Source organism: Odontomachus brunneus, unplaced genomic scaffold, assembly GCF_010583005.1.
Source record: "Odontomachus brunneus isolate Ranch 3 - 2012 unplaced genomic scaffold, Obru_v1 Obru_scaffold_029, whole genome shotgun sequence".
NCBI classification, from domain to species: domain Eukaryota; kingdom Metazoa; phylum Arthropoda; class Insecta; order Hymenoptera; family Formicidae; genus Odontomachus; species Odontomachus brunneus.
Genome location: NW_022639479.1, coordinates 1,091,652 through 1,112,969, shown reverse-complemented (window position 1 = coordinate 1,112,969; position 21,318 = coordinate 1,091,652). Strand labels below are relative to the sequence as shown.

The 21,318-nt window shown below is 36.8% G+C and overlaps 6 protein-coding genes across 11 annotated transcripts in view; 3 read left to right on the top strand and 3 right to left on the bottom strand.

Moving 5' to 3' along the window:
• Positions 1 to 2,821, bottom strand: part of LOC116843060 (sodium/potassium/calcium exchanger 4) — an 18,101-nt gene extending 15,280 nt beyond the window's left edge. Inside the window, exons 1-2 of one of the 3 annotated variants that reach the window (XM_032813079.1) lie at positions 1,604 to 2,821; positions 931 to 1,138 (exon numbers count right to left, since the gene is read on the bottom strand). In XM_032813079.1, the coding sequence (XP_032668970.1) occupies positions 931 to 955 (25 nt within the window). In that variant the 5' untranslated portion in view covers positions 956 to 1,138; positions 1,604 to 2,821. Of the gene's footprint in view, positions 1 to 593 lie in introns of all 3 variants that reach the window. The other 2 variants (XM_032813080.1, XM_032813081.1) reach the window with 2 other exon arrangements.
• Positions 2,822 to 3,430: 609 nt separating this feature from the next.
• Positions 3,431 to 7,591, top strand: LOC116843059 (sodium/potassium/calcium exchanger 4-like). The gene is made up of 9 exons (XM_032813078.1): positions 3,431 to 3,610; positions 4,479 to 4,703; positions 4,939 to 5,126; positions 5,215 to 5,362; positions 5,734 to 5,835; positions 6,247 to 6,306; positions 6,528 to 6,737; positions 6,982 to 7,083; positions 7,177 to 7,591. Exons 1-9 carry the CDS (start codon positions 3,472 to 3,474, stop codon positions 7,509 to 7,511), a joined length of 1,509 nt encoding a protein of 502 aa, XP_032668969.1. The 5' UTR covers positions 3,431 to 3,471; the 3' UTR covers positions 7,512 to 7,591.
• On the bottom strand, positions 6,990 to 10,214 carry LOC116843064 (peptidyl-prolyl cis-trans isomerase). 2 transcript variants are annotated; one of them, XM_032813090.1, is made up of 4 exons: positions 9,859 to 10,214; positions 8,680 to 8,904; positions 8,107 to 8,562; positions 6,990 to 7,137 (listed from the first exon to the last, which is right to left on the bottom strand). In XM_032813090.1, the coding sequence occupies exons 3-4, from the start codon at positions 8,552 to 8,554 to the stop codon at positions 7,079 to 7,081; spliced, it is 507 nt and encodes a 168-aa protein (XP_032668981.1). In that variant the 5' UTR covers positions 8,555 to 8,562; positions 8,680 to 8,904; positions 9,859 to 10,214; the 3' UTR covers positions 6,990 to 7,078. The 2 variants fall into 2 exon arrangements, with proteins under 2 accessions (XP_032668981.1, XP_032668982.1); XM_032813091.1 differs by lacking the exon at positions 6,990 to 7,137 and having other exon boundaries at positions 7,914 to 8,562; positions 9,859 to 10,211.
• A 63-nt stretch (positions 10,215 to 10,277) lies between these two features.
• Positions 10,278 to 14,730, top strand: LOC116843054 (dynamin-1-like protein). Of its 2 annotated transcripts, none has more exons than XM_032813071.1 (8): positions 10,278 to 10,713; positions 11,276 to 11,840; positions 11,942 to 12,189; positions 12,285 to 12,815; positions 12,899 to 13,054; positions 13,302 to 13,560; positions 13,657 to 13,868; positions 13,945 to 14,730. In XM_032813071.1, exons 1-8 carry the CDS (start codon positions 10,612 to 10,614, stop codon positions 13,999 to 14,001), a joined length of 2,130 nt encoding a protein of 709 aa, XP_032668962.1. In that variant the 5' UTR covers positions 10,278 to 10,611; the 3' UTR covers positions 14,002 to 14,730. The 2 variants fall into 2 exon arrangements, with proteins under 2 accessions (XP_032668962.1, XP_032668961.1); XM_032813070.1 differs by having other exon boundaries at positions 10,280 to 10,713; positions 13,251 to 13,560.
• On the bottom strand, positions 13,580 to 18,682 carry LOC116843055 (SET and MYND domain-containing protein 4-like). The gene is made up of 4 exons (XM_032813074.1): positions 18,491 to 18,682; positions 16,591 to 17,452; positions 15,300 to 15,960; positions 13,580 to 15,204 (listed from the first exon to the last, which is right to left on the bottom strand). Exons 1-4 carry the CDS (start codon positions 18,508 to 18,510, stop codon positions 14,693 to 14,695), a joined length of 2,055 nt encoding a protein of 684 aa, XP_032668965.1. The 5' UTR covers positions 18,511 to 18,682; the 3' UTR covers positions 13,580 to 14,692.
• A 613-nt stretch (positions 18,683 to 19,295) lies between these two features.
• Positions 19,296 to 21,222, top strand: LOC116843063 (V-type proton ATPase 21 kDa proteolipid subunit). 2 transcript variants are annotated; one of them, XR_004377833.1, is made up of 6 exons: positions 19,296 to 19,552; positions 19,706 to 19,754; positions 19,824 to 19,907; positions 19,986 to 20,388; positions 20,481 to 20,643; positions 20,778 to 21,222. XR_004377833.1 is itself a non-coding variant. In XM_032813089.1 (5 exons), the coding sequence occupies exons 1-5, from the start codon at positions 19,492 to 19,494 to the stop codon at positions 20,508 to 20,510; spliced, it is 627 nt and encodes a 208-aa protein (XP_032668980.1). In that variant the 5' UTR covers positions 19,296 to 19,491; the 3' UTR covers positions 20,511 to 21,222. The 2 variants fall into 2 exon arrangements, 1 of the variants encoding a protein (XP_032668980.1); XM_032813089.1 differs by having other exon boundaries at positions 20,481 to 21,222.
• The last annotated feature ends 96 nt before the right edge of the window (positions 21,223 to 21,318 follow it).

Genomic DNA, 21,318 nt, shown 5'->3' with positions numbered 1-21,318 from the left:
ACGTGTACTCTTACAGTCACTTAGTACCGTTTCCTCATTTTGTAGACACGTCCTGAGATTTAGATCTCGTTTAACGTCATCTGCGGCTTTCAGATCAAACGAGGAATCGAAACAAGAGCCGCAAAATGCAGGTTACAAAAAAGGTGTTGTTTGCAGATAAGGCCGAAACATTCATTTGAAATTGTAACAATTCTTCGTGAGCAAAATCAGGCTATTAGAATTTCCGCGAAAAGAGAAGAGATAAGAAGCGCTTTTGGAGTATCGTGTCCAAGCGTAATCAGCTTGTGCTTGGTGCTTGGCAAGTGACAAAATTAAAACTGAATTTGGCAAATGTAAGATAGAGATAAAGGAAGAAGAGAAGAAAGGAGAAGAGCAAGAAAAGCGGTGGCACACAAATATACATCTGAATATTCATTATTAGCTCATTGTTTAACATCACGAATATCGCGCGTGCAATAGAGAGGGAATTATATATACGTGTTATTTTTCTCTGTCTAGGCACACTTCCTGCACCACGTCGGCTGGGGACTTCTCGCTGTGAGACGACAACAACGATTTAACACCATGCGTAAATGTATAACTAAACATCCTACCGGACTTGCACATTCCGTTTCTTCACAGCGCGACTGCCGCGTTCCCGTCGACAAAGTGAACAAAGTGGCGAAAACGCGAAAGCACATTTCGACAAATCCACGGTTTTTCGGCCGTCTCCCTTTTTCCCTGCTCTTTCTTTCCCTCCCTCTCTCTCTTTCTCTCTCTTTTTCTCTCTCTCTCTCTTATTTCCTCGCGAATCTCGTCGTCGTCGTCCTTCTCTGATTCTCGCGATCGACATATTTCCCGTGCACGCTTCACTCCGTCTCTGCTTCGTCCGAAACTGTTATAACACGACGTAGTCCCGGTGATATTATTGAAAATAAGATTCGAACACACCTCCTCCTAGGTCAGACGTATCCATGTTGTCAATCCCGTTGTCACACACATACTACATTAACATCTACTCCGAAGTCCGACATCATTTGTTGGAATCGCCCCTCCCTCTATCTCTTCTCTCGCACGTAGCGCCTGTTGCTGAATCCGTACTGCATGTAGGTGAAGCTCTTGCAGCTTTAGGCACGACGGAGTCTTCCAAAATTTACAACTGCAAATGCAAAACGCAAATTACGAATCGCAACGGCGGTAATTACCGATTGTGGTTACATATGTTCATTTTTTTCACAGGATACGACACACACATGCACCGTTGTAGCTATATTCTTTCAACCAAAAGTCACCGCGCGTATAAAATCTGTTCCACACAATAGGCATTATCTATGTACGCGAATGTTTTTGTGTTCGTCTAACGCGATTGCTTTAGTTTCATAGGATCGAGTTACACCGAACGACGCATGTATAACGCGTGTACATATATATATATATTACACAAGACGGATCGACGAATATCGATTGCATGTTACTAATATTGATTAATAATATTCAGATATTATATTGCACATCAAATTTATGTATCATGTTGCGATGCTACATGTATAATTCGGTTTATGTCACAGAACACGCCGCGAGTGGCGTTTGTATTTTAGCGGCTTTGATATAGTTTGTAGTTTACGTTAGTTGCAGTGCAATGGCGAACGATTGAATGTAACTTCTAACAAATTGTTTGGACTGGAATCTCCCGTTAAAATTATGTTACACATTCACGTGCGTTAATTCGACCAGTGCAGGCGCACCGAGCCATGCTCTGCTGTCTAGTCTAGCTTGATTCGACTTGTGACCTCTACATTCGCACCGGTTCACCTGTATCGGTACGTTAACAATTAAATATAATCGGAATCGTGTTATTATTTGGAAAACAATTTCGATCTCACGATAGCAAGTTACAAAAACATTTCTGCGAACCGTTTCTTGTTCTACCAACTGTGGAAACTGTGAAGGCATCTTCATAGAATTCCGCATTCTTAAAACGATCGCGACACGAACTAGTTATTTTACACTTATACACTTATACACTTTCTCTTTGAAAGTTCAGGAATTATAAAATAGTTTATACTTGAGTGAGATCTCAGATAACACAGAATGCCTTGAGATCATCCTGAAAATACTCAGGACGTCCTGGAACACTTTCCCCGCGTTTTAAACACCTTCAAAATGATGTTATTTGGGATCTTGTATATTTGATATGCTATATATATACATACTGTTATCTAATCTAATTTTAATAGAAATAAAGAATTCACTGTGATGACTAGTTTTGCTGTGGGAGGAATGTCCAGTTGTCAACACTTTGCCTATTTTTGGCTCTCTTACGTGGACATTTATAAATAAGTAATAATTAATAGATTAATAAACAATTAATAAATCCCCCATACCTTAATATTTGATAAAATGCGAACATAAGCGCCAAGAATTGATGAGTATTGTAACGAGAGCTATTGAACTGAACGTTTTCCCCTGTTCGTAATTAATATGAAAAGATAATACGCATAATAACTCGATAATAATCTAAACATTCGTTGCCGGACTTATATATGCCCGAGTTAATTCTTATCACAGTTAAACGTCTCTCTATTCGGTCATGTAGTGCCGCGAAATTTACACACACACAAAATAACGTTTCTTAGAACAATCTTACAGTACACTCTAAAAAATGTAATATTTTGCGATTTGTTTAAATTGTATACACACATGCAACTCAACTATTTGTCGTATTGAAATAATAAAAGTTACGATAGACAACGATTCTTCGGAAGAAATATATGAAACAAGGAAAACCGATACAACCGATCTTTCTAATCCCGCTACACATGATTACTTCCAGAAGAAAAAAGTGAGGGTCAGTCGAGAGTGGAAACGTGCGTTTCTGCGCGATCTCAGAGATATCGGACGCAGGTGTATGATACCATTCTACGTAACGACACATTCGACTCGAGAGAAATAAATTTTAATCAACAAGTGCATGCTCGAGGGAACTTTGCACGATAAGCGTACCATGTGACATATGCAGAGGAAGAAAATAGATATAAAGAGAGAAAAAAAAAGTAACAGCGTAATGTGTACTCGCGAGATGTACATTTTCCCTGCCTGCGTGCATAGCAATGTGCAGCCGTGATACGCAATGCAAACTTGCCGGGAACGGAAAGATTCATCGTGTATCTAACTCATCGCCGAGAGATCACGACGAGTCGAGACAAGCCGTAATATGCCTGATCGCAAAATGGAAACTTTTCTGTGGATAATCGTAGGTAGGGATTGCTTTACGAGTATGTGATATCTTATCGGAGCTGCGAGATAATTTTCGAAAAATATAAGTAGTCAATCCAACTCTGCGTGTCGGATAAACGGCAGGTAGCCGCTCCGTGTCGCGTCGCTTCGAGAAACGGCGTTTAAGGAAACGTGTTATTGTAGAGACGCGCGAACGAAGCCCCTCTGAGAATTTCCCGACAGTCACCCCCGTGTCAATTCTCACATAAAACAAAGATGGCAAAACGGCACAAACATATGATCGGATATCGGATATTTTTCGTTATAGCTATACCGACTATGTACTTCCTTTGCATCAGTGTGATGGGGCTTTTCCCTGACAGTTCGATCAGCACGGGCAACACAGCAAACTGGCGTGAGTATATAAGTAATTTATGTATAACGCGGATTCTCTCCTGCTCGTGCGGGTGTCCATCTGCTGAAACGCGAGCGACGGACGAGTCTTGAAAGATTACCTGCAAGAATCGAAAGATTACATAATAACATTAAAAAGAACTTGCTATAATGAAATGTATGTTACGTAAAAAAAAATAATATGACAATTACAACTCGCTCTTCCACGGCATATTTAATACAAACTAAAAGAATATATATTTTTATTTTTATTATAGAAAAGATATATCCCAACAAAACCATTATACAATACTTTAATAGTATTTTCTGGGGTTTATCTGAAGTAAAAAATCTGAATACGAAAATGTTGAGAGATTACAATTTTTATTAAAAAAAAAATTTAATATTATATATTTTTAAGCTCTTAGAACTTTGGTTAAACATACTTCACTTGAAATCGGTTAAAAATATAATTTTCGTTTGAAAATATAATTTTTTCCTGAAGTTTACGAGAAAGTAATTAATTTTTCATTTGTTTGTAACGTAACTCGAAAAACATATTGCTGCTTCAACATTTTCGTGTAAAAATTTTCAATTTCAATTGAACTCCAAAATACGCTATAAAATATTGTACAATATTTTTGGGACAGCCTATGCATTGTATGTGATTTACATATAGGAATATTTTGCATATTTCACTAAATATCCTCCTGATTTGTGTAAATGTATTCCGAGCAAGATAAAGCGTGCAGATATGGCGTAATGTTCGACGCGTGACTATTATCGTTCGCGATCTCTTATCTATCAGTCAAATGCATCCGCGATTTCCTCCGCGGTCTATTTCCCTTGCATTTCCATTCACACGAGCGACGCTCATTTTATATTTTCAGGAGGGCGCAAATTGCTACAAGCAAGCAAGTTCGAACAGCTAGTAAACGACAGTTACAACTGTACGCCACCAACTATCAAAGAGTTCCCATCCGACGGGCTTACACGACAACAAAGACAGGCAGGATTTATAATTGTCCACTTCGTCATCGCTATTTATCTCTTTTTATTACTTGCCATTGTCTGCGACGACTATTTCGTTCCCTCTATTAAGAAAATTTGCGAGAGTGAGTACTGTTAGAACACCGAAAGGATTGTTCAGAAAATGCATCGTTTTCTCGTGTAAATATCGTTCTCTCACTGTAGCTCCTCTCTTCATTTCGTTATAACGGATGTAAGACAGTGCAGTTTGGTGTGTCATATCGCTTCTCTTTCGATTACTTTTACTCGTAGTGTTTATTCTACTTTTTCGCTCGCGACGTATCGCGCCGTCGAATAAAACGAAATGAAATATCTCGGCAGAGCTCAAAGTCACCGAGGATGTGGCCGGCGCGACCGTAATGGCAGCTGCGAGTTCCAGTCCGGAATTGTTCATCAACGTCATTGGTACCTTCGTGACGGAAGGTGATTTGGGAGTAGGCACTATTGTCGGTTCGGCGGTGTTCAACATATTGGCAGTGCCAGCGTGCTGCGCACTGTTCGCGAATCAGGTAAATACGGAGGCGCATTTCAACGCAATATTTTCTTACTTCTCGATTATCAACCACTCATGACACCCTTATCGCTATCTTATTCTAGGTGTTGAACTTGGAGTGGTGGCCCGTGTCACGTGATACGTTGGCGTACGCCTTTACGGTTGTCCTTCTGATATTGACTCTTCGAGATGGACGTGTCGAGTGGTACGAAGCGCTTATCCTGGTCTCCTGTTACATTCTTTATATATCAGGTGATACATACGCCGAATAAATTTAATTAAGATAAGCTATTTCAACAGATTCGTGATTCATTCAGAAAGGAATCGAACTTTGTGCGCACTTGCCTGAAAAAAAAATTAATCGCTTTAATCCTGGAAAAGTTTTCTAGCAAATTTGAAAATATATAACGACCAATATACATATTGTAGGCTTACATTTATAATTCGTTTGAAACTAGACATCTAATGATAAACAATTGGTACAGCTACTTCTTGAAAACTTTTTCCTTTTTGAGACAATATATCTTTTCTGCAATGCAAAAAATAGACGAATGCTACCATTCCTTAATTTCTTTTGGTCACTGTTAAGTTATTGAAGTTTTACCTAAAGTTTGTCTTTCCAGCAATGTGCTTCAACGATCGTATCAACCATTTCATAAGACGACTAACGTCCAGAAGGAAAAAGTACACAAATATCTGTGAAAAGAGTCCCTTATTACCAAACAGTAAGACATATAACTTATTAATTACATATTTAATGTAATTTATTAAATATAGCCTCTGCAAAAATAGGTGAATTAAAAGAAATTGATACAGTTTCATTCTGTGAATTCATTTCGATTTTCAGGAATCGGAGATTCCTGAAAATATTCCTACCCGCTAAATTTATCGTTTTTTCTGCGGAACAGAGCTTCCTCTTATTAAAAAGATTCATTTTTCCTAGTAAAGATAGAAAAAGACCAAAAAGAAACCGCAATCTATAAAGTCAATGGCTAACCTTATAAATTCAATTTCACAGAATAAATCCCTGTCATTTCTTTTTAATCCACGTATCTCTTTGCAGGGATTGCATTCGGTAACTACTCGTAAGACATGTAATCTCATGCTTGGCTATCTTTCATGATGAAACCTGACAGACTTCATCAAAGAAACAGAGATATGTGGATTTAATTCCAGCGAGCAAGAGGACGAATCACGTATGTACTCTATAGGATATAGTTATACATAGAATATAGTTATATGCAATAAAAATTTTAATACAAAGGCACAATCATTTCATCTAAAAACATTTCATCACAACATCTTTAAAAAATTCGCAGTAACAGTACATGCGTTAATACAAATATTAACTTCAAGAATTTATGAAGTAAATAAAAAGACGATATTTGTAACATCTCACATACTCTTTTTTTTTTAGTCGACATTGTAAACATGACAACATGGCCCAATTCGACATGTGAAAAAATATGGTGGGTTATCACTTGGCCTATTAACCTGATGTTGCTCATAACTATCCCTGACTGTAGAAGAGATAAATTAAAGTCTTGGTATCCTGTCACGTTCTTAATGTGCGTGATATGGATCGCGTCTTCGTCCTATATCATTGGATGGGTCATCACCGCTATCGGTACGTGTCATCGACGATTGGACATTTATATATTCGCGGATTACTATTTAAATGTTTGTGGGTGCTGCGATAAAAACATAAAAATAACTATATTACATTTTCTACAATAAATATTCGAAATGTCGAATAGAACATCGTGAAGACGTTTAAGAGATGTCTTAAAATTTAGGGATGTTCTTTAGACATTTCTTACAGGCTCTTTTGGAATCGTTTGGATATATTAATAATTGAATTTGTATTTCAGGCGATACCTTTAGAATACCTGACTCTATTATGGGTTTAACGTTTCTTGCGGCAGGAATGAGTGTACCTGAAGCAGTATCGAGCGTTATCGTCGCGAATCAAGGTACGTATATGATAACACATATATATGAATTCTCTTGTTCAACACGAAAGTTTCCTGCAGCAAATTAATATCAAATTTTAAAATTCCTTTTAGGTCACGGCGCTATGGGAATAAGTAATTCCATTGGATCGAATGTATTCGATGTGTTATTGTGTCTTGGACTGCCATGGTTCATAAAAGCCGCATTATTACCAAAAATACCTGGAGAGTATTATATTCAAATTAATTCTCAAGGATTGGTGTACAGCTCGGTATCTCTCTTCTCTACGTTAATTATTTTATATGGATCATTGCTCCTTAATAAATTTAGATTAAGTCGTACAGTCGGAATCATTTGTCTCGTTATGTACGTTATATTTTTAATATTCGCATCTGTTATAGAACTCAACACATTTTTTATAGTTAATTTACCGATATGCGTTGACTAAGGACAATATCAATTTCGTAGATATAAGGCAATATTTATATCTATGTATATTTGTACATTACAATAATTAATTTTTATTTACTTAAAATGTTTACACGTCTCTTTTCCTTTCTTTATGACAAACCAAAAGTATGTAAATGCAAATCATGCTTATTTCTACATCATGTGTTTGAATAATCTGTAGTAAATTTAATTATACAAATTCTGCTTTTATATTTAATCCATTGCAGTTGTTCAATCATTAATATAATTATACTATAATAATTATTAATATAATGTTATTACTTTGAGACACGAGCTTCAAGAAAAATGAAATGACTCTTCCAGGTTTAGATTGTAGAATAATTTGTGATATTCAAATATTACCAGTATAGTTAGTAAAATACAATATGTAATTAAGTCGTTTCTTTAAAATGTTTGTTTATTAAAAATATATATAATTATTTCTTACATATATAACTTTAAATGCTTCTATTGAAATTTGATAGTTGAGCATTTAGAAAAATCTAAATTAATGTGTACTAATATATTCATATATGAATTTGTTTAACACAATTGACCACAATTTGATATCATAATCTTTTCATATGTCTTACCACTTTGTGAACCATAACTTTCAATTTTCCTCACAATATCCATTCCATGAACAATAGAACCAAACACAACGTGCTTATTGTCCAACCAAGGTGTTTTTGCAGTAGTGATAAAGAATTGTGAACCATTTGTATTTGGACCAGAGTTTGCCATCGACAATATGCCATAGCCTATATGCTTGAGTTCAAAATTCTCGTCTTCAAACTTGTCTCCATAAATGGACTTTCCACCTGTGCCGTTATGATTTGTAAAATCACCTCCTTGACAAACAAACTGGGGGATTACACGATGAAAGTAACTTCCTTTGTAACCAAAGCCTTTTTCTCCTGTACATAACGCACGGAAGTTTTCCGATGTCTTCGGCACAACGTCAGGACGTAATTCTATAGTAATTCGTCCCAACGACTTGTCATCTATGGTTATGTCAAAGTATACTTTCGGTAAACCCATATCTGTACCTGTAAACTTTTACAAATTAGAGCTGGACATAATAAAAGTTAATTTGAAGACTATGAAAAAAATGTGAAGTTGAATTATTTATCAAACTAAAGAAAATAATTAGAGTGAAGTGTTACCTCACAGTGTTTGATGTAACCTATGTATAACCTCGTACTGTGTAATCCAAATACGCAGGAAGTAACTTATCCCTTACATCCAATTTTGCAGATGTAATAGTTTAATTAATGCAACAAGTTTGATTATTAATTATTTTTTTGTTGTATATATGTGCTTTATAAACGCTATACGAATCCGTTTGAATATTTGTACCACATGACTATATTTCAAACGCCATCTAAGTTCTGTAAACAGAAATAAAACCAAATATTAATATGGCGCCGTAACCCGCGCAATTTAAATGAATTTTATCTTCGTTTTAATCCTATGGCAGTATTTCCCGAAACGTAATGCGTTCTAAGAATATTTACAATTATATATATGAGAATAGCTGATAAAAATATAAATAATATAAATAATAAAACAAATATCTCCCATAAAAATAAAACTATAAGGTTATGTCGATATATTAGGATGATTACACTAGTATCAGCAGTGGCACTTCAACATTGTTAACAAATTTCGAAATAAAGCCTATAAATAAAGCCTATAAATAGTTTTTTCGTCTTTCTCGTCGCAAACGCGTGTAAAGAATTTCGCTTTCAAAGAAATCATAATAACGTTAAAATGACATCAAAATGATAAGAAAATGATTCTTGAAAAACTCTTTTTCAATCATGATTAGATTATTCTCTCGTCATTTTGATGTCATCGTTTTCTGTTCTGCTTAGGTAATAATGTATAATTATGTTGCAAACGCTGCGCAGTCGTTCAGATCGTACATATTGCCGCAAATTCTTCGATCCTAAGATTACGTAAAACTGAACGATATCTTTATGCTTATTATACATCGCAAATTACAAAGCAAATGCACTGCACAGATATAGGACAACAATACGCTATAGGACAATAATACGCAGTAAAGAACGACGATAAATTAAAATGACCAGACGTCCCGATTTTTCACCCTTTGTCCCGAATTTTTTCGAGTGTTATTCGGGACGATTTGTCATCATTTTCAATGATTGTCAAATAATTTTCGGATCTTTTTACCCCTCTCCCCCCGCCCCCTGCTTCGCACATTTATGAAGTCCCGAATTCAGGGTTGAGAAATCTGGTCACCTTAAATAAATCGACTTCTGATCTACGAGTAGACAATAACGGAACTGTAATAAAATTATCAACGTTAAATTTTATACCGTTCACGTTTGGAGAGTGGCACGAATTAAATTCCGTATTCTCGTGTTTTATCTAGTGGTGATTCAAATGTCACGTGGTGCATCTTCGTAAAGACGATTATTCGTGTGATGCCTATAATCTTTATGTAAATTTCAATGAAAAAAATAAATGCTAAAGGTTTGAAATATACTGCAAGTGCTATTAAATTGTAAATTGCGCACTTATAAATTCGACCGATATATAAACAGAAAAATTTATGTTCCTCATTTATCTTCACGGGATTAACGATTGCGTTTAAACGAAAGTAACATCACAATTATTTTCCCAGGAACAGCTGAGTTGTAGTAAGTAGTATTGGAGACAATGGACTTACGTGTCCATACTTATGTACTCACGTCAGTACACACATATATGTATGTACGTATGTGCTATTAGTATTCTCATACGTATTCGTGTACGTTACTCTTATACAATCAAGCATGCGCACGCGTGTGTGCATTATGGAGCGCGGAACGGCTTAAGAGTCAGGTGCGCGTTCCAGTAGTGGTGATTTGGTGTAAAAAGGAATTTCGTTTCATCCGTATCGCGATCATCGGAGTGTCAAACATTAAGCAGTGCGAGATAACTCGTCATTGTTGCATGATTTGTGATCGACGACACGCGTGAAGGAGAACGATCTAGGCGTTGAACCGGCTTTACAACCAACCGACGAACCAAGACCACCGTCTCGATCGATTCATTGTTCCTCCTAAACGTTTATCATTTGGCTCACCATGGAAGCTTTAATACCGGTGATAAACAAATTGCAAGACGTATTCAATACCGTCGGCTCTGACGCAATACAGCTGCCGCAGATCGTCGTTTTGGGCACGCAGGTTAGTGTCGTTCCTTGGTCCTAACCAAGAGCTATTCACAATCATTTGAAACCATCAGTTCCGCTTACTTCAATTGTGTTACGTAGCAACATCGTTTGCGCTTAAGATGTGATGGTTGTGTATTTGAGTTTTGCAAAAAGAGAGAGGAAAGAAAATGCCTCTCTGAAGTATCGACAGCGCATTTGAAACCAACGGTTCTCGATGTCGATTGTCGCTTGATTATTCCGTTGTATTATTCCTTTGTTCTGAACAATACACGATTCGTGATAAAATAAATTTCTCGCTATTCAATGACTTTGAAATTTTCAGAAATGTTATGGTCGAAGAAAACACTACATGTCCCTCATCAAACCTGTACAAATTATAATGATAGAAATATCACCATTCTAGATTATTCATATGATAAAGCAGAAGCCAAAATACTATTATTTCTGTTCCTTTATCTCTTTCTAATTGAATCTTGACTTTGCGATAGCATAAACAACCCAAATAAAAAAAGAAATAAAAATAACTTATAGATATTCTTGATTATTGCATCATTATGATACTTTGCATGTTATAGAGTTCTGGAAAGTCATCTGTAATAGAGAGTTTGGTAGGTCGTACTTTCCTACCACGAGGAACTGGCATTGTCACACGGCGGCCATTAATATTACAACTTGTGTACACACCAAAGGATGATCGCGAACACAGAAATGCAGAGAATGGAACTTTGGATTTGGATGAATGGGGAACATTTCTGCACACAAAGAACAAGATTTACAGAAATTTCGATGATATTCGCATAGAGATTGAAGCTGAAACTGACAGAATGGCTGGAGCCAATAAAGGAATCTGTCCAGAGCCAATTAATCTCAAAATATTTTCAAAATCTGTTGTTAATTTGACACTCATAGACTTACCTGGTATCACAAAAGTACCAGTGGGTGATCAGCCAGAGGACATCGAGAGTCAGATACACGAGCTAGTACTAAAATATATATGTAATCCTAATTCTATAATTTTAGCAGTGGTCACTGCCAACACTGATATGGCTACAAGCGAGAGTTTGAAGCTTAGTAAAGATGTTGATCCAGATGGCAGACGAACACTGGCTGTTGTTACCAAATTGGACCTCATGGATGCTGGTACATTTCACTTATAATGTTTAATGTATCTGAAATATGTAACACAATGTTTTGTATTGTATCTGGTAATATTATTGAATATATACCTCTTATCCTTCTAGGAACTGATGCCATAGATATTCTGTGTGGTAGAGTCATCCCAGTCAAATTGGGAATTATAGGTGTTGTTAATCGTTCTCAGCAGGATATAATGAATAACAAGAGTATCCAGGAGGCACTAAAAGATGAGGCTACATTCTTACAACGTAAATACCCCACATTGGCAAACAGAAATGGAACTCCTTACTTGGCGAAAACTCTCAATCGCTTACTTATGCATCATATTAGGGATTGCTTGCCAGAATTGAAGGTAATGATGTCAACAGTAATAGTTGAATTCCTTGATGTGGGTGGAAGACTGAAATAAAAATAAAATTTAACGAAAATTGTATTATTTGGAAACAGACGAGAGTGAATGTAATGGTCGCGCAGTTTCAAACCTTACTTAATTCCTATGGTGAGAATGTTGGAGACAAGAGCCAAACTTTGCTACAGATCATCACGAAATTTGCAAGCAGTTATTGTGCTACGATAGAAGGCACAGCAAGGAACATAGAGACCACTGAGCTGTGCGGTGGCGCTCGTATTTGCTACATATTTCATGAGACATTTGGTAAAACCCTCGACTCGATTCATCCCTTGGTAGGTCTTACTAAAACGGACATACTGACCGCTATCCGTAACGCAACCGGTCCGAGGCCAGCACTCTTTGTGCCAGAAGTTTCCTTCGAGTTACTAGTCAAACGGCAAATACGGAGATTGGAGGAACCCTCATTACGGTGCGTGGAGCTTGTGCATGAGGAGATGCAAAGTATAATACAGCATTGTGGCACTGAGGTACAACAAGAAATGCTGCGTTTCCCTAAACTGTACGAGCGTATTGTCGACGTTGTTACACAGTTGCTTCGTAGACGGCTCCCAACTACCAACGCGATGGTAAATTAAAACGTTCACCGTATACCTGTATTCATATGTTTGTTTAATATTTACACTGTGTGAATTTTAATTTTTTCGAAAAGGTGGAGAATCTGGTCGCTATAGAATTAGCATATATCAACACTAAGCATCCTGATTTTCATAAAGACGCGGCACTTGTATCATCGTTACTGAAAGGTGCTGATGACTTAAAGCACAACAAACGATTAACGACCAGTGCTATAGTCCCAATAGACACAGTGAGTAATGATCCTTACTTAATGTTTTTTTTTGAGATGTTTATCCTCTGCATGTACGTGATTACATCATCAAGATGTAATGCAGACACACTACACCTACACGTGATTTATCCGTTTATTTATTATTTTTCATGCACCACTTTTAGTCTTGTGTATTCGTAACTTTAATAGTAAAATATATTTATCTCTCTAACAGACTATAAAATCAAACAATAATCAAGATGAGATAAACTATGTTTCTGATCAGACTAAGGAACAAGGACAGCAAAATCACTGGCTACTAAGTAACTTACTACCGCATGCGAAATCAGAATTAGCTACCTCTGCAGACGGTTCCCCAGTTAGGATGCGTGAAAACAATAACATCCCGAATTCTGGAATTAATTCAGTAACTGATATGCAGAGAATATCGCCACAACAGAAATCAATAAATTTGCTCCCTGCTGTACCAATACAAACATCCCGAAAACTAAGCGAGCGTGATCAAAGGGACTGTGATGTTATCGGTAAGGACAACAATTTGTACTGTATTATATTGCGTATTGTATTACTGCGTCGTGCTATCTCTTTACATCTTGATTATTTTCATTCATTATTTACAGAAAGACTCATAAAATCATACTTTTATATTGTACGGAAGTCCATTCAGGACAGTGTACCAAAGGCTGTTATGCATTTCCTAGTCAACTATGTAAAAGATAATTTACAAAGTGAACTTGTAACGCATTTATATAAGTCGGATCAAGCTGAGGCGTTGTTAAACGAAAGTGAACACATCGCCGTTAGACGTAAAGAAGCAGCGGACATGCTTAAGGTATAGAGAATATCACTTATATTTTCACATGTACTATTTTGTGAACTCCTTTCTAACAATTGTTGTAATTCTGCAGGCATTGACTCTAGCTGGTCACATCATTAGCGAAATTAGAGAGACACACATGTGGTAATTGAATGCCTATCCTTACATCATAGGATTTTAGTTGAATATAGGTATTACACGCCTATATTTTAATGAATTATGTTAAATGATGTAATTTACCAATGTATATGCCGGACCACTGTACATAACTCGTATCTTTCATGCAAGTAAGGTGTCATTGAAGCACAATGATCCATGATATATTTCATGACCTAATTGTATGAGCATGAGGGAGGCATAACATTGTGCATAAAGCACGCACTTGTGCAACTGAAATCAAATTATTGTTTGATTCACGATATGTAATTTAGGCACGATTTTCTACTGATCATGATACAGACGTACGAGTCTATCAGTAATCTATTATCGAATTGTAAAATGTTCTTAAACGATTTTTTCTCTGTTATGCATTTTACGTCATGCTTCTTTGTCACTTAACACATGCTTATATTACTTCGTGTTACACTAGCTGTTAACGACAATTATGAATGAGAAACATTAGGAATGAGAAGTATTCCTGGTAGAAGCATTGTGCCGTGTATTTTTTGTTATTTATATATATTTTTTTTTCTCTCTCGAAATAGAAAGTTAGAAAATTAATTTTAGTGAATTGTATTGCCGTTTTTTTTTCTTTCCCGCGATTTTACCATAGAAATTTAAATCATTATTTTATACTATTGTATAAATAGATGTGACATAAATGGGTCGAGAGATTATTATTACACGGAAATAGAGCCGAGAGAATTGTAACACTGGACGATACACTGTTCTGTTTTGATACCTTCTATGTTAGGTTCAGCCAAATATTTATTGACAAAGTGCGCGTGTTCGAATAGCAGAGGCATCGCGTCTCTATAATTGCCTTGATACATTTTAGCAATAGCGTTCAATCTTTTTTGAATCGACTTGTGAAGTTGTTTCTCGATCTTCTGCAAATCGATCGTTTTCTCGCACTTGGCACACTGCTGATGCGTTACTTTTCGCGCAGCGTTTGCGTTTATCCCTGAGAGATCCAGCGGTTCCGAACACGCCGTACACTTATAATTTACTGTTTCGGGTAACGGAAATGTCCAGTTGTGCATGCAGGCGTCGCACTCGCATAGGAATCGATACTTCTTCCACAAGAACTCTCGTCTAGTCAATCTGCTCTCGCTAAGAAATTGTGGTCCGTAACAATCCAGTATCTCGCATCCTTTGCTAATAGAGCGCAGTGCTCTAACCACGACTATTCCTGTAAGAACACGCGTAACCATTCAGTACACAATCGATCTGTTATGTTCACTAATTTGTAAAATCTATCTTTCTCTCAAATTGCGGATTATTTACCATTTGGATAAGAGTGACGTATTACGTTGGGGTAACAGCTGTGATTCACAAGACTGACCGTGGTATAAATCGCACCGCCGATATTCCTGGGTTCCCAGACGCGTGTCGTTTCATCATAGACATTCTCAATGATTTCGTACGCGTTGCAATCAATCGCCTGTAAATGATGTAGCATGCCAATGGCCAATGGAACGAACGTTTCCTTCGTACAAATGACGTCCAATTTACTCAACACGAAAAGCAGACACTTTGCAAGGAAAACTGACTCGATTGTTCGAACCAAATTTACATTGGGTCCTACATCGGCACAGTGTGTCTTCAATTGGAAGATCGTTCGATAATCGAGAGGGCTATACGGCTTTTTCGTCCCCAACTCTGCGCATTCGTTGCTAATGTCATCGTCTTCGCTCTTTTCGTTACCATTAATGTGATAGCGTAAGAAATCAGGATTTAAAACACACTTTATTTCTGCGCTATTCAGTTTCGAAGTATCTACCGATAATGCTTGTATGACTGTCGTTCGATAAGCGAGCAAAAGATGAGACTTTTGTCGACATTCGTTGTTTGAGGTATTTTCGAGAAAATAGTTGAATACTGAACACTCGTACTGGTGATATCTCTCCCACGCTTCCTTGCGACATGTTTCCGTGCAAAAGGATACCTAGAAAAACGAAAAGCGAAACTCGTATTGAAGTGACCATCCAAGCGCAAATTCAAACGCGTAAGAGAAACAAAAAGAGATACAAAGAAAAAGTTAATAGGCTATATACAGGATATCTGATATATATACACAGGATATCTGATGATATATATGAAACTCTCGTGTACGTATGTACGCATACTAAACAAAACATCCCTCTACTATTTTTTAAATAACAACGTAAAATTTTTAAATAAAGAAATTGGTAAATAACACGCGCGATATGGTAGATAAGCTACAATCGACAGCGACGTTATGTACTTGTACATTAGGTCAAACTGAACAAAGAAATCTTATATCATTTTGCAAATAACTATGTAAATTTTTATTAATTAAAGAAGATTGATAAATAATAGCACATGATTGTTTGTCAATCTTCTTTAATAAATATTTAAAAATCGATGTGATTATTTGCAAAATGATACAGGACATTTTTATTTTTTAGTTTACACATACACAAGAGTTTTACATGTATCGTCAAACACTCTTTATATATGTACATATAGACATACGAGTATACGTAAATTTAACGAGTGGTATTAGAATACGTGTCGTGCATGCGCGAATGTAATCATGCGCTCTTCTACTAACTGTTTGGCAATTACGGCACGGTATTCTAACGCTGTCTTCTAATTTAAGTGTAGCATGACAATGCAAACAATTCCGGATGAGAGCCGGTGCATCCGTGCTATAGGAAAACGGCCGGTCGACAATGAGTACAGCTCCTGGTCTGATGTCTCTTGTAGCTACGAGATGCCGGCCCTTAGCTACATGGAATTGAAGCGTCACACTGTCTGGACAGCTCACGAGATAGCCATGCTGCCTGCCGTCGACGATGGGCGCCGTTGTGACGCCGCGCTTGCCGAGTGACGACGTCTTCGGGCTGGAAGCAATGGACGCGGCTTTTCCGCGACCGGAGCTGCGTTTTCTCGTGGATGCGGCCTCCAATTTTCTGGAACACTCCCGTTCCAACTGAAGGAACTCCTTTCTACGCTGAACAAAGTACTTAACATTCTCTACGGAGTCGTCATAGAAGCTCGCTGGAAGCGCCAGCATGCACTCGCAGTCTCTCAGACAGCTTGCATAAGCTCGCAGGCTATAGGAGCGCCTAGCACGCTCACAGAGCGTATCCAGAAACACTCTATCGTTCACACTGGCCGCAAACAGTGTTTTCGTAAGAGTATCATTATACATTTCAATCTCCTCTGTCGCATGTTCGCCATTGCCAGTCATCGCTTTGTGCGATCTCTCATACAATCTTGCAGCCTGCGCGTCGTCCTTACCCTGGTAGGAGTCGTCTGGTTTCAACCCAGCTACATAAGGCATCTCTACGATCATCTCGACCATTCCTCGTCTGTCGCCAGATGTGGATAACTTCGCGAATCGAGTCGCGAACGGCTCTTGCGAAATAGCGTTGTACATGACGCGACGAAATTCGTCGAGCGAGACATTCCTGTAACACAACGTATGAATATGTTAGATGAAAATAATATTATCCCAGACAGCACAAACTTCCAAGAAACGTCCTTGGGAGGTCGCACTATGTTTGTGCTGTTCGGAATGGGTAAGTTTGCGAAGCGAATTCGCGAATTTTTCCCGCAAGAGACGATGGAATCTGTCGACTGAGATGCTTTCATGTAATATAATAAACCTATCAATGGAATTATGTGATCATTGATGTTATATATTTAGGTAAATGTACTGACAAACGACAAAGATAATTGTGCCTATTTAATCGACCTGGAGAAACGATCATTTTTACAGAAATAAAAGCTGTGCATAGAATATAAGTGGGAGATTAGTAATATAGAAACGATGTTGAGAAATTCTTTGTACAAATTGATGTCATATTATAATACATCCATTTGTGTAAAAATATTTTCTCTGCCAAAATATGTGAGAAACTACTCCACCATTATTCCTTGATTATTACAAATCACACAATCGAGGAGTAGAAAGTTTCGCTTAGGAGGAAAATTTCCAGATTTGTACATGTTGAATACTTTTTCTCTCTGCACATTTGATATTGTATGACGCTGATATGATGTAAAAGACATACATTCTCTGATAACACACGTTAAGTGCGTTATCGCGTTACTCTATAATGCGCGTCCAAAGACGCACAAATTGCCGGAAAACTCGGAAGATTTGCTAAGTACACGCATTTGGAGCTCGTGTACAATCGTGACATTTCTTGCAGATATGAGTCTACCATATTTCCCTATTGCTCTAAATTTACCGCTATAAATTTAATCAAAGACCGAAATAGTACGAGCGACGGCCGGTCCGGTCACAGACGCGAACGCATTTATGCGATGACTATTCCAAGCATCGACTAATGGAATGTCTCATTAGAGAAAACCGTTTCATGTTAGGTACGACAGTACGTCCATACGCGATATATAAATACTCACGGAAGATGAATAGATCTGAATGAAAAATGACGGAGCGATGGATCCTATTAACAGACGAAATTGTAAAGCTGGCTTACCCCTTTTTTGTCAGAGACATTCTTGTAATCGCTATCGAGACAAATCGATTTTGTATTTAACAGAACACATCTACGGGCTCTGCTTCCCTCGAAATAGAGAGATACGAACATGACGGATTCTAAAATTAGATGCTAAAGCTGAAAGTTCCGCGTATATTTGTCCCCTCTTTCGAAATGCGACAATTCTGTCTGCAGCGAACCGTACAAAGCGGGCTCTGATTCGTCCTTTCTCCTCATTTCCCTCCGCATACCGATAGAATATACAAAAATGTGTTCCAATAACAAAAATAAATCAATTATTAAAACTTGTTGTACTGGTACCTACTATGTCAATAAAATCATTAGAATGCAATAGGAATGTAGCTGGATGTGCAATAGGAATGTACAAAATTATATAATAGTTGTTAGATTTTTTCCCCATTTTACATGAAAATAAAACGGCTAACTTCTTGCGAATAAGCAGATTCGTAAGACCAATTAAGGATCCATGTCGTACTAAAATATGTTATAAATTCCTCAAAGTCGATTTATCGCGTTAACTGAAATTCAAATAGATCTTTAAATAATTATATGTAGTAGATGATCAAACGCGATGTTCAAATTTAACGCGCCTTTAAGGCATGATCGCAAAACTATCTGCGTTATGGACTATTCGCTTTACTTGCACCTTCTACACTTCGCTTCTTCCTTCCTTCTCTGTCTCAAGGCTGCATATATGTTTGTTCCATTTTGAGTGTAAAAGATGCGACTAGCATAAACGGACCGGTTTCATTCTAAAACCGTTGTTTCGCATCTTGCATTTCGTATGATTTTGACACCAGCGGTTGTCACATGATAACGACGGGTGTGTAGGCATCTCTCGACTTTTCGATGCGGAGACTAAAGATTTGTTAAAAAAAAATCGGGGTATTTGATTTTTCCGGAATATCGATTGTGATTCGTGTATTCTGAGATCTTTCGTGAGTCATATTGTGCATACGGTGAAACTTAATTTCGCAATCATGAGGCACATTGTAGGTACCACTTTCGCGGTCACGGCCTCCACTACAATTATTATTTTAGGTATTGCTTTATTGTATATTTATTACAATAAATAGTATAGATGAGAAAATATAAGATGAAACAATACAAGTTGTTTTACTAAATTTATTTATTTTTTTATTAAGCTACTTGTTCATATCATGTGAGTGTTCTTATATATTTGTCATGTTACAGTTTTATATTATGTACTTACTGGCAAGGGAGAGCAAATTAGTCTTGCGTGGTATGTATAATCACTTATTTACATATTTAGTATATGATAAAATACTAAACATTACTTTTTACAATTTAGGTTCTTAACGAATACTTCCCCATATATGTGGTCTACCCTGGGTATAGGTCTGGCAGTGGCTTTGTCTGTAGTTGGTGCAGCACTGTAAGTTTAATATATTTATGGTCTTGTTAATAACTTTTAATGAAAATCAGTTATTCATTATAGTAATCATACTTGTAGAGGTATCCATACGACAGGAGTATCTATTGTTGGTGGAGGTGTGAAAGCACCTAGAATCAAGACAAAGAATTTGATCTCTGTGATATTTTGCGAAGCTGTTGCCATTTATGGATTAATCACTGCCATTGTCCTATCTGGAATGCTTGAAGAATACAATATCAATAAGCCAGGTGTCAATAAGGAAGTTATTTTATCTTCAAACTGGATGGCTGGATATGTAATGTTTGGTGCTGGTTTAGCTGTTGGAATGGTCAATCTTTTCTGTGGCATAGCAGTTGGCATTGTTGGTTCTGGTGCAGCTTTAGCTGATGCAGCTAATTCTGCTCTTTTCGTGAAGATCCTTATTATAGAAATCTTTGGCTCTGCTATAGGACTCTTTGGTTTGATTGTTGGCATATATATGGTAAGATAGTATTGTAGCAACACAAGATGTCAAAGTTACATGAATGAACATATTCTTGATTGTCTATAATGTTCTCATATGTTTGCTTGCAGGTATCTAAAGTGAAGATGGGCAACGTATAGATATAAGTTATAAGAGAGCAAGTGTTGACGTATTATTGGGATCATAATAATTCCATTCCACATTTAGTCAAAAGATTCTAGATGAGTGACTGTATATCTTTGAAATCATTGTCCAAACTTATGAATTTTATAGGTACCAATGAGTGTGAAAATTTGGTATATTACTGCCTGTTGCTAATTTGGATTGTATAATCTTTACAATGATCTAATTTAATATCTGTCTCAATATCTATAGTTATTAATGTGGTGTACGTTATACTGTTTCAGACAAATCTTCCTGCTTGTGTTGTGTAATATAAAATATTGTCCAAAATTAAATAGAGATTGCAACAGGTGCCAGTTTTTAGAAACCAACATAATTTTCGTTTCGTACTTTGAGTGCGTTATAGCGCTCGTTTTTGCATAAGTCATTGTATATATTTTTTTGTTAATATGAGTAATGTAATAGAATAATATAAAACAGTACTTGTATTAATTTATTCTCCATATGTATTACTCATTGGAAAAATTGTTGATTAAAAATTTATTGGTTTAAAAATTAATGAAAAGTCTTATATAAAAGTGTTAAAAATATTTATTCAATATTGTATAAAAGTTTCCCATTATCAAAGACAACTATAATTACTTTTACTTTGCATTCAAAATATCAAGGAACAAAATTTGTCTCCACTCCAGGCACAATAACATGATTATAAACATTCTTGTACGATAATATGCGTATAAACTGTGTATAATAACAATAACCCTACCTATAGTTATATTAACCCTTTGGGGACGGAGCCGCTCGACGGGCTATAAGGAAGATAAG

Bases quoted from the DNA above. Each gene is read 5' to 3' on its own strand.
- LOC116843059 (XM_032813078.1), top strand. From the start codon at position 3,472: ATGGCAAAACGGCACAAACATATGATCGGATATCGGATATTTTTCGTT. The intron at 5,836-6,246 runs GTAAGACATATA...GAAACCTGACAG, and splicing joins GAGTCCCTTATTACCAAACA to ACTTCATCAAAGAAACAGAG. The intron at 7,084-7,176 runs GTACGTATATGA...AATTCCTTTTAG, and splicing joins CGTTATCGTCGCGAATCAAG to GTCACGGCGCTATGGGAATA.
- LOC116843064 (XM_032813090.1), bottom strand. From the start codon at position 8,554: ATGGGTTTACCGAAAGTATACTTTGACATAACCATAGATGACAAGTCG. The intron at 7,138-8,106 runs GTAAGACATATG...AATTTGCTGCAG, and splicing joins AAGTTATGGTTCACAAAGTG to GAAACTTTCGTGTTGAACAA.
- LOC116843054 (XM_032813070.1), top strand. From the start codon at position 10,612: ATGGAAGCTTTAATACCGGTGATAAACAAATTGCAAGACGTATTCAAT. The intron at 13,055-13,250 runs GTGAGTAATGAT...TCTCTCTAACAG, and splicing joins CTATAGTCCCAATAGACACA to ACTATAAAATCAAACAATAA. The intron at 13,869-13,944 runs GTATAGAGAATA...GTAATTCTGCAG, and splicing joins AAGCAGCGGACATGCTTAAG to GCATTGACTCTAGCTGGTCA.
- LOC116843055 (XM_032813074.1), bottom strand. From the start codon at position 18,510: ATGTCTCTGACAAAAAAGGG. The intron at 15,961-16,590 runs GTTAGTAGAAGA...TCGTTTTTCTAG, and splicing joins CGTGCCGTAATTGCCAAACA to GTATCCTTTTGCACGGAAAC. The intron at 15,205-15,299 runs GTAAATAATCCG...GTGTTCTTACAG, and splicing joins ACGTCACTCTTATCCAAATG to GAATAGTCGTGGTTAGAGCA.
- LOC116843063 (XM_032813089.1), top strand. From the start codon at position 19,492: ATGAGGCACATTGTAGGTACCACTTTCGCGGTCACGGCCTCCACTACA. The intron at 19,553-19,705 runs GTATTGCTTTAT...GTCATGTTACAG, and splicing joins CACTACAATTATTATTTTAG to TTTTATATTATGTACTTACT. The intron at 19,755-19,823 runs GTATGTATAATC...TTTACAATTTAG, and splicing joins GAGCAAATTAGTCTTGCGTG to GTTCTTAACGAATACTTCCC.